Consider the following 12,047-nt stretch of genomic DNA (forward strand, 5'->3'; position numbering starts at 1 on the left):
CAAAGGATTCTGTTAAAGTTGCAACAAAAACACGCTCATAAGACTTTCTAGAACCTTTTGTCACTGGGAGATTAAATTACACCTTTTTGTTTCACCCAAATAACTTCCCTGTATGTATTCCCAGGACTATCCACCCCAAGTACAGCAGTAATGCTATCCCTTATCAAAAAGGCTATTCCCCCCTCCTCTCTTGCTCTCCTTTCCATCTTTTCTATAGCATTTGTATCCTCGAACATTGAGCTGCCAGCCCTGTCCATCCCCGAGCCAGATCTCTGTACTTGTTGTGATATCCCAGTTCCATGTTCCCAATCATGCCCAGTTTATCTGCCTTCCTTGTTAGGCCTCCCCCCTGCATTGAAATAAATGCAGTTTAATTTATCAATTCTACCTTGTTTTCTGCTTTATTCCTGCCTGTCCTTACTGTTTGACTCATTCCTTTTCGCAACTGTACCAGTCTCATATTGATCTCTTTCCTCACTACCTCCTTGGGCCACACACCCCACTTTATTAGTTTAAATCCTCCCGTGCAGTTCTAGCAAATCTCCCTGCCAGTATATCAGTCCCTTTCCAATTCATGTTACTTCTACCTCAGAAGAGATTCCAATGATTCAAGAATGTAAACCCTTCTCCCTGCACCAGCTCCTCACACACACATTCATGTGCTCTATCCTGCAACTCCTACTCTACTAGTTCATAGCACCTGGAGTAATCCAGAAAACACTACCCTCAAGGACCTCCTTTTTAAATTCCTGCCTGACTTTCTATATTCGCCCTTTAGAATCTCATTCTTTCCCCGTCCTATATTGTTTGTTCCAAATGTGTACAATAATGTCCTGCTAGTCCCTCTCCCGTATAAGAACATTCTGCACCCTTTCAGAGATTTCCTTGATCCTGACACCAGGAAGGTGACACCATTCTGATTTCTCACTGCCGTAGAAAGGTCTGTCTTTGCCTCTGACTAGAGAGAGTCCCCTATCACAAACCAATCACTTGGAACCAGACTTATCCCTTATAACATTAGAGCCAGTCTCAATACCAATTTGGCTGTTTGTCTTACATTCCCCTGAGAGTACATCACCCTCTACATTTTCCAAAACTGAATACATGTTTGAGATAGGGATAGCCATACGAGACTTGTTCAGTATCTGCCTACCCCTCCTACCTTTCCTGGAGTTAATCCATCTACCTGATAGTAACTGTGGCTTTTCTCCCTTCTTATAAAAGTACCATCCATCACACCCCCAGTTCTTGTAAATTCCTCATTGCCTCAAACTGCCGCTCCAACCAATCCATGTGATCTGATAGGATTCACAACCAAAGACATTTTCTGCAGACATCATCATCAGTAACATGGAAAGCTCTCCCTAAACTTCCACATCTGACAGGAAGAGCACATCCCTCTACTAAAGGCTACTTTTGCTCCTTAACAGAAGATAGCATGTCTTGTTGTTCTTAGAAAAATGCTCTTAGCCGCCACCAGATCAGTCACAGAACATGCATTCTCTTGCCAGTGAAATTAGATTTGAAGTTGTGCAAAATACTAAGAGGCACAAAGTTGAAATAAACACTCCATTCCATTCACAGCAACATATTGTAAAAGCCCTATAAATGAACCTTATTGGACAGGAAGTGATTGTGCTCTGCAGTGGGCCAGAAAAACAGCTACAGACCAAGAAAGCAAGTCACCAAGGAAATGTGTAAAAACAAGAGAGTTTCAAGAGACTATCTTTACCATGGCATTCCAGCAAGCAGCCTGTAAATTAACCTTGAAAACACAATTTCTGGCTTGGCAATAGCATATCTTTAAAGCTTATTTAGCAGAGGAGTGTTGTGTTTGAAAATAGTCTCCAAAACCAAGCAGTTTTTGGCTCCCTGTCTTCATTTAAAGTAATTTACTTCAGCTGTAATAAACACACATTGTAAAATGTGTAAATAAGAAAAATTTAACAACTGCTTTCACCTTCATGAACTGCTGTCTCAGTCTGACCTAATTGCCAAGAGGGTAGTTTATTAAAAGGGAAAGATTTTCAAAGTGTTCTATTCTGAAAATTTATTTTCTTAAGAAACCCATAGGATGTGAACACAGCATTTGTTGCTATCCCAAACTGCTCTCAATCTTAGTAGCTCGCTAAGGCATTTCAAAGGGCAGTTAAGACTCAGCCACATTCATCTCTGTGAAGATTATATTTATTTTCAAATCTTTTGAATAAAATGAGTGAAAAGTTGGACATGACTACAGCAAGAACTGAACTGAACATTTCCATAAATATCAGGTACACAGTGGGCCTGAACACCAAGTACTTGGATCCTGTACAGATCAGTTGCCAGCCAGCACCTTTCACAGACTTCTTTTTTCTCTGAAATAACAATCTGAACTGCTTTCTTTACTGAGGAACAGGTCATGGAGGAAAAAGAAAATCAGTAAAAGCAAGTAACACGTTTTAAAAACTGAAATTCTATCATCTGGGAGTAATAGAGACATTAAAGTTGATTGAAAGGACAGAGTACCTTGAGTGATTATTTTCTAAACTTGGTTCCAAAGCACTAAAATTAACTGCTCAAAACAATAAGTATCTCAGTAATTACTTGCACTTCTGCAAAATTTTAAAATATGAAATGAGAAAGACATTAATGACTATATTCTTCTGTAATTTTTCTACATCTGTTTCTCCTTCTGGAAAGGATTACTGCACATTTAAAAATGTACCAGATAATAACACTTTTCACTCAAAAGCAATAAACAAACATATTGCCGCAGTGCTGGAAATCCAGAACAACAAGTCACAACATAAGAGTTTTAATTCAATTGGATATCAGATATCAATTTTTAAAAATAGCACTGGAAATTAAACCATGTACTCACTCCCAACCTACACATTAAGTATGAATAGCTTATTACATTTTCAACAGAGTTCCAATCAGCATGATTTGTACAGTGCTGGAGCAGTGTAATTTATTAGGCAAGGAATGTGTTCAAATAATCCACTATGAATTACATCATACTCAGATTCTGCTTTTGTGGAGAAGCAATGAGTAAACCCCCGCCAGCACCAGGCTCTAGAGCATTAACTTTACATACACACATGGACATGCAATAGGAATAGATGCAGACCATTCAGCCCCTTGAGCTAACAAAGGCATTCAGTAAAATCATGCCCGGTTGGTTTGTATTTCAAATTCCACATTTCCTTGTGAGCTGTGCAGCTGGCGAGAACCTCCATACTGACATGCCAATCGATGGCTTCCACTTGCAGAAGGGCCTCCCAGGTCTGTGCAGCAGCAAAGATTTATGGGGAAATGTTGTTCCCATGTATCCCTGATAACCATAGATTCTCTTAACTATAAAGAATCTACCTTCTTCAATCTTAAAAGTATTTAGTGAACACACCTCCACTACCTATTGAGGGAAAGTTCCAAACTCTCACAACCCTCACTTTCACCAGGAAAAAGAAAAACAAACATCGGTACAAAAACACCGGCAAATGGGAAAGTAAAATAAAGAACAAAACATTTAAGCATAAACTCATCAATTAGAGAGGCTCTTAGAAAACAGTGCAGGATCTACTGGAATTCTTTGAGGATGTAACTAGTAAAGGGAAGCCAATAGATGTGGGAGATTATTTGGACTTTCAGAAGGTTTCTGAAAAAGTGCCATGTAAGAAATTAATTTTATATTAAAGTACATAGGAATTTTGGAGAGGGGGGGCTAACATAATAAAATGGATAGAAAACTGGTTGGCATGCAGGAATCAAAAAGGAATAAATGGGTCTTTTTCTGAATGGCAGGCAACTAGTGGGGTACTGTACGGATCAATGTTAGGATCTCAGCTATTCACAATATATATTAATGATTTAGTTGAGGCAACTAAATGTATTATCTCCAAACATGTAAACAACACAAAGCTAGGGGAGGTGGTGAGCTGTGAGGAAGATGCAAAAACATGATTTAATCTTCATATTGAAGTGTTTCACTAATTTGTAGAGCTCTTTGAAGATATAACAAAGAAAAACAAAAATGGTCCTGCAGTTGTAGTATATCTGGACTGCCAGAACATATTTAATAAAGGTTTTGCACATAAAGTTAAGATCACATTGGGGATTTGGACAATTTATTAATTTGGCTAGAAGACTGGCTAACTAAAAAAAGCAGAGTCAGAATGATTAGATCTTTTTCTGGTCGATGTCTCAGTAGCTATGCATATTCCTCTCTCTGAATGTAATGAAACTGGAGATCCCCCAACACCAGTTGCTGAAGGTATCTAAATGGAGAGAAATTTTCAGAGTGGTTCGGTATACAGAGATCCGTGTCTTTGTACACGAATCATAGAAAACTTGTTGGTACACCAGGGCTTTTGCCCAAAACGTCGAATTTCTTGTTCCTTGGATGCTGCCTGACCTGCTGCGCTTTAACCAGCAACACATTTTCAGCTCACACCAGGTAATAAGGAAGGCACGTGGAATTTTAACATTTATTGTTAAGGGAATGGAATATAAAAGTTGGGAGATATTGCTGCAACTACATAAGGCATTAGTGAGACCCCACTTGGGGAAACACTCAGTTTCAGTCCCCTTACTCCACTAGATCGATTCCAAGGGCAAGAGGTTAGCCTTACAAAGAGAATTGAGCAGTTTAAGCTTATACTCTACTGTTTAGAAGAATGAAAGGAGATCTAATTCTGGTATATAAGATGCTCGACAGAATTGACAAAGTCAACAGAACAGATGTGTCGTCTTGTGGGGGAATCTAGAAAGGAGGTCAGTTTTAAGGTTAGGGGTAGTAAATTTAAATCTCAGATGAGAAACTGCTTCTCTCAAAATGGACACAAATTCACTACCCCAGAGTGCCGTGGATGATGGGACATTGAGCAAATTTGAGGAGGAGATGGATGGATTTTTATTTATTGAAGGATTATGGAGAATGGGCAGAAAGGTGAGATCAGCTAGGAGCATTCTTAATGGTGGAGCAGGCTCAAGGGGCTAAATACCTTAGTTCTGCTCCTTGTCTTTATGCCTTTATATCTGGACAAGCTGGGTGAGTGAACAAATGCAGAGCAGATGTATATAATGTGGACAAGTGTGAAGTTATTCATGTTGGGAGCAAAAACAGGAAGGCAGATACCTCAATAACTACACCCAAAGAGGAATATGCAATGAGATTGGACATCCTCCTGCACCAGTTGTTGAAGGTAAGCAGGCACTTCTAGCAATAAATAACATTGGAGTTCATAGTAAAAAGATTTGAATACAGCACCAAGGATGTCTTACTGAGATCATACCTGGAGTATTATGCAGAGCTTTCATCTTATCTGAAGAAAAATATTCTTGCTACTGGGAGGAGTGCAGCAAACATTTACCAGTGATTCCTGGAATGGAAGGACTGATCGATGAGGAGAGGTTGAAATCGGTTAAGATTATATTTATCAGAATTAAGACATGAGGGGATCTCATACAAACCTCTAAAATTCTAAAAGAACAAGAAAAGTTAAATGCAAGATGGATGTTCCCAATAACCAGGAAGTCAGAAAGTGGGGGGTCACAGTCTAAGGATACAGGGTAGATCATTTAGGACTGAGATGAGTAAAAACTTCTTGACCCCTGGAATTCGCTCACAGAAAGCAGTCAAGAGCAAATCATTTTATGATTTCAAGGATGTGGACCAAACTCAGATAAATGGACTCGTTCAAACTGTGAAATCTGGGCGGTATTGGCAAATTGGGCCAAAGGACCTGTTTCCATGTTGTAGACCTCAATGACTATGAATTAGATATAGCACTCAAGGATAAAAGGATCAAAAAGGATAAAGGGGAAAAGCGAGAACAGGCTATTGAGTTAGAAGATCTACCATGCTCACAATGAATGAAGGAGCAGGCTTGAAGCACTGAATGGCCTACCCCTAATTTCTATGTTTCTTTGAAAATCCATTAAAACATTGCAACTAGATGATTTTGAAAGATAATGACAACCAAATACCAGGTGTTTAATAAAAGTTGATGTGTTTACTCTGAATAAAATGATTCTTTAGAAATATTACATGTGTTTATTAAACTTAGTTGAAACCAGTGTGGTTATGTTTGAGAAGAGGTCAACAAGTACTCAGTTCCCATTATCAGCTGATTTACTATTCATGGATTGGAGTAACCACAAGGACAGCCTTAGACCCCATTCTTTTCCTGTTGTTTTGTCTGCCCTGCCTTGGTAAGTGAACCCAGTTCTTCGGCGGACACAGACACATCCTGGGAGGCTCAGCTTTCCACTATTCTAATATATTGAAAACACTACCTTTATTCTGAATATATACGGAAAAAACATTTTCCTCTAAAAGAGCAGACTAGCTCAAATATTTGACACTCCCAGTAAAGTGAATGTTCTCAATTAACTAAAACTATTTCTCACTAATTTAAATCTTTTCATCTCTTAACTCAAAGTGATATTCTGGGCTTATCCTATCAATACACACATTAAATGGGAAACCATTAACTCATCATCTGGTCTTGAATTCCAAAATGTTTTAAATCAAAGCAAATGCCCAAGAAAGGACGCAACTGAACAACTGGTTCAAAGCAGGTGGCATTTAAATCAAATAAATTTGTACTTATTATTATAGATACTGGTTTGACATCTGTAGAAGAATAATCTAAAGGGTGGGCAAGCATTTGCACTGTTGATGACAGGCCTCCCTTCAGCCCCCAGGAAGCTAAGAGGCCTGCTGACATATTACATACTAAAATATTAATTTTGACCTCGAAAGTTTAAAGTTGTCTATTATAAATGCATGCACATAACAAGGCAAGCACGTCACTGTTTTTAAGCAGAAACTCAATATTAAATCTTCACTACTGAAAAATGTGTTGCTGGAAAAGCGCAGCAGGGCAGGTCAGGCAGCATCAAAGGAGCAGGAGAATCGACGTTTCGGGCATAAGCCCGTCTTCAGCCTTCCTGCAGTCCTCACATTCTCCTAGTCTGATCTCCAGCATCTGCAGTCCTCACTTTCTCCTATTAAATCTTCACTACACATGAAAGAATACTCAGCAAGATTATAGATTAATTTCATAAAGGGAACAGGAAGCAAAAAGGAGACGGCAAAAAAATGTCAAACTTACCTTTGGTTGTGCAATGCCAAGAGCTTCAAACAGCTCAGGATGCTTCACAGGCAGTTCAATAACCTCCTTAATCTCTTTGATCTGTTTGTCCAAGCCACCAATCATTTCATAGGTAGAATCCGGAACTTTCTCAACCATCATTAAAGATACCAGAGGGTCCACTTTGTTGGGTAGGATTTTGTGTAGAGTGTAGCTATCATTTCTTAAAGCTACACGGCAGTTAGGAGTTACCTTTTAAAACAAAAATACTTCAGTTGTAAGCAACAGTTAAGGTAAAACAACTAATCCCTGTAAATAACAAAGAATGTAAGGAATCAGCAAGTTCTCAAAATGAAAAAGAGATGAACACGCAAGGGAAAATATCATTTAGCAATCAATTTGCTACTATTAAATAGCTGCAGAAAATTACAGACACCTGGCCTCAAGCATAAATCATCCTCATTACTCAAGAAAGTAATGCACACATTTCATAAATACAGGTAAACCTTTTTCTTTTATATTCATTCAAGGGTGCAAACATTGACAAGTGTACTTTATACTGCCCAAACTTATTTGTCCTCAAGAAGATGGTGGACAGCCACCTTTCTGAAACACTGCAAACCACGTCGTATCCAGTGCTACAAGAGTGCAAGTTTCAGAATCTTGTCCCAGTGACAATAAAGGAAAACAAAGTCAGGATGGTAATTAACATGGAGGAACATTTACCTTATAAAGAGAGGCTGTGATTTTTTTTCCCCCTGGAGGCTTAGGGGTGATTTGAAGACGCTCTCCTCTCTCTACCCTACTCCTTGGATGCTGCCTGACCTGCTGTGCTTTGCCAGCACCACACTCTTGACTCTGATCTCCAGCATCTGCAGTCTTCACTTTCTCCCTGAGGGGTGACCTTGTAGATATTTATAAAATCACAAGGGGCATGGGATAAGGCAAAGAACCAGGGTCTTTTCCTCCAATTTTAGTCATTTTCATTTAAAACTAGGCGGCATAGGTTTAAGTGAGAGGGGAATGATTTAAAAAGGGATCTGAGGGACAACATTTTCACACAGAGGGTGCTGTATATACGGAAAGCATTAACAGGAGGTAATAGTAGAGGCGAGTACAATTATAACATTTAAGAGACATGTGGACTTGCACACTGATAGGAACAATTTAAAGGTATATGGGCCAAATGCAGACAAATGGGACAAGTTAGGAAACTTGATGGGTATGGACAAGTTGGGCCAAAGGGCCTGTTTCCATGCTGTATGATTATGACTTGCAGAGTTGTGGCATCCCCAAGGATTTACTGCCCTTATCTTTCTAAGAGACCAAATTATTGGAAAAGGTGTTTGAGTGAAAATTGAAATTTGTGACATAATAGGGGAGGTTCATTCAGATGGACCAGTATAGACGTTAGGTTACACCCCAGACTTGATGATATCCAGTTTGAAATATCAGAAGTTAAAATGTCAATAAAGGTCAACAATTTTTTATTCTTAGTAAGCCAAGTCTAGAAAAATAATTAGTGCTCCTATCACATCATGAATGCCAGACATTCAAAAACAAATTCAAATCCAGTTTCTTTTACAAAGAGCAATGCACACATCATCTTGATTGCAAGGAATTTGATGCAAGACCGAAAACTGAATTAAACTCTCAGCCAAATGGGCATACTCCACAGATCTACTGTATTCTCTGTCTTGGATGTGACTCAACCCCAAAACATCCATGTGACAATCATACTTATACTGAAAAATGCACTCTACAAATGCATCTCCCAAGTCCTGAAAGTAATCAAGGAAACTCAATTCAAAATTAACCCAATGGAAAATCTGACCACATGGCTGTCTGAGTCTAAAGCGGCAACTTAGAAATTCATCCATACTCATTTCAAAGACACTGTTTTACATATACAAATTGGAATAAAAATAGTAATATAGCATTTGCAGAGTACAGCACGCTCATTTCGAAATAAATTCAGAGCAGAAAGCTATCTACTTAAATTCTAATGTTGGTTACAATTTTTGTCGGGATTCTACTGAAATGCAACAGAATTCTTAGCCTCATCTGAAGTAGACTAATTTTAACCTCATTTTAATTCATTGTTAAATGTGTTAGAATCCCTTTAAATCAATCCTTTCAGCACCCAATTTATATCTTCTATGTTCTTATGCTTCAATGAAAAAAAAACAAATCTTTATAATCGAGTCTCTAGCCTTTGAATCCCCATCCAATGCAAAAAGGTAGCACACCTAAAAAAAAAATTAAAATATGACTTGCTAGGAGTTATTCAGAAGATCATCTGTTTTAAAAAAGGACTGTACATTAATCTTTAAGCACTTTCTGGTACTCAATCTCTACAGTCAATACAGACAATTTTAAAAAAAAATCAATGCTAGCATATTCGAAGACTTTTAATTTAACACAAGGTATAAAATAAATCTGCAGATGCAATCCCACACTTACATCATTAATATCAATATTCTTGTCAACATCCACAACAAATTTTCCCTCTGGATGAACCTACAATAGAAAAAACACAAGATTAAGTTCTGTATATTCTGACTAAAAAGAGTTAACAATCTTTCCATTTTAATTCAAAAATGATGTGAAATGATCAACACTAATGTAAAATATTAAAAATAAAATCCCAAGTTTTCTCATGAATTTCGGAGCTCTTAAGAATCAATCCTGTTATGAACAAACACAAGGTATAAGTGGGCCAGAGTTGTCATACTGTAGAGAAGCTTCTACTTTTTACATCTGCATAGTGTTTCCCCTAAAATTTAAAAACTTGGCCGGTAGAAAGCGAGTGCGAACTAGTCACACCATGGCAAGGATCTGTATGATAGAGCAATACCTAGTTAATTGTACACCAAACCAATTTTTTTTTCCACAGCTGTGATTCTTGCTACTTCCTCACCTATAGGCTCCAAAATCCAAAATTCCTCCTCATGTAGTTAGTTGCTGACGGATATAAACCTTGAGGACAAAGAAGAACATTCTCCAATACAACCTCTTCAAGATAAATTTGCTCAACTTCTTTCAAATATCATAACAATGGAGAACTCCAAATTATTAACAGATACTGAACCATGAAAAGACATTATTGTTAAGGTATTCAAGCCAAAACTTGGTGAAGAGCATAAAATCAATGCCTGTGTAATCCAGACAGGGATTTTAGACAGAGTCCCGATAAGGAACAATGGAATGTCATATTGTAGTGTATGTACAAAGACTGAATCACTTCAAAAAGAGAGTCATGCCATTCAAACAAAAAATAAACTGAATTATGATCTTGTGCAGATTGTGACCCGGACAACAGACATTTGAGAAGAAAGAGAGAGGCTGTTCTCAGCTAAATTGTGTTTTTCCCTTCCTGAACTACACAAGAAAACCTTGGTCTATCTAAAATTTGGACAAGTACATGAATAAGAAATTCTTGGAGGGATACGGGTCAAGAGCAAACAGGTAGGATAGTTTAGTTTTGGGATTATGGTCGGTGCGGATTGATTGGACTAAACGGTCTGTTTCCATGTTGTATGACTCTGACACTGTGCTAGACAGCAAAGGTGGTAATGTGTTAGCTTGCAGTTCAGGTTCCACTGCACCATAGCAGAGGATCACCCTCCAGTACAGAATTAATTTGAACTTTGACAGGATGTAATTGGTAGAGTTGTTAAGGGGGAGTTGGTGGGTGCAGTTTACTTGGACTTTCAGAAGGCCTTACATAAGAGATTAGAATGTGAAATTAAAGTCCACTGGATTAATGCACGTCGAGTCACATGGATACAGAACTGGCTGGCAGACAGTGAAGGAACTAAATATAACGTGCAGGTTTGCAGACAACACAAAGCTGAGTGGGAGGCTGACCTCTATGGAGGAAGCAGAGATACTTCGCTATGATTCGAACAAGCTAAGTGGGCAAATGCATGGCAGATAAAGTATAATGTGGATACATGTGAAGTTATCCACTTGGGTGGCAGATTACCTGAATGGTGATAAACTGGGAAAGGGAGAGGTACAACTAGAATTTGGGTGGGGTGGGAAAGGAACAAAGAATCTCAAAAACTATTTTAAAAATGTTAACCAAGCTATACAGGGTAACTTCAGGAAAATGTTCCCAATGACTAGGGAATTCAGAAGCTGGGGCACAGTTTAAGAAAACAAGGAGACCATTTAGGACTGTGATGACGACAAATATCTTCACCCAATGAGGCATCTATGGAATTTTCTACCACAGAAAGTGGTCGAGATCAAATCAGTCAATGTTTTCAAGGAGTTGAACATAGCTCTCAGGGATAAAGGGAATCGGGAGAAAGCATGATCAAGTTGCAGTTGGATGATCAGCCATGATCATAGTGAATTGCAGCACAGCCTTAAAAAGGGCTAAATGGCTTTTGCTCCAAATTTCTTAGTGATATTTCACCATCTCACTCAACCTGAATTGTGCTTTTTCACTCTAGTGCACCAAGCAGAGCTCAAATCCCCACAGTGAAGCCACCACCAATACTACCACTTTGCGGTTCACAGCAGTGCATCTTTTCCTTCAGTTGCCATGCTATTCATATCATGAACTCCACATTCAAATTTCCAATGCTCTTGACACAGTCTCCTAAATTTCACCGTAAACAAACTATAACAATATGTCCAAAACTCTGCACCCATATCCGGACTCCTGCTTTCTTTTAATCATGTTGGTCAATGTTTCCCTACTTTGCCTTCCTCTACACAGGGAATTCAAGAAACTGACCTGCATTTCCTTCCATCTTTTGGTTCCTCCTCCTCCTCCAACCTCATCTAGCCCTTTTTGCCAGTTTAAACTTGTAGCCTTCCCTTGCATCATCTCCAATTTTTCATTATCATTTCACTCCATTTTGGATATTTTCAAACAGCTCTCTGGCTAGCAGTCACTTTGGACACCTCCATTAAACATTTACCTCTTTAACAATAATCATTAGGTATCAGTCG

At 38.5% G+C, this 12,047-nt stretch overlaps 1 protein-coding gene across 1 annotated transcript in view; it reads right to left on the minus strand.

The window, feature by feature from the left end:
• The window catches only part of psmc5 (proteasome 26S subunit, ATPase 5), a 33,787-nt gene that overhangs the window by 5,809 nt on the left and 15,931 nt on the right, over window positions 1-12,047 (minus strand). Inside the window, exons 6-7 of the mRNA XM_060848902.1 lie at window positions 9,543-9,599; window positions 7,101-7,331 (exon numbers count right to left, since the gene is read on the minus strand). Of these exons, the coding sequence (XP_060704885.1) occupies window positions 7,101-7,331; window positions 9,543-9,599 (288 nt within the window). The remainder of the gene's footprint in view (window positions 1-7,100; window positions 7,332-9,542; window positions 9,600-12,047) is intronic.

The sequence above is a fragment of the Hemiscyllium ocellatum genome, chromosome 32 (genome assembly GCF_020745735.1).
Source record: "Hemiscyllium ocellatum isolate sHemOce1 chromosome 32, sHemOce1.pat.X.cur, whole genome shotgun sequence".
NCBI lineage: Eukaryota > Metazoa > Chordata > Chondrichthyes > Orectolobiformes > Hemiscylliidae > Hemiscyllium > Hemiscyllium ocellatum.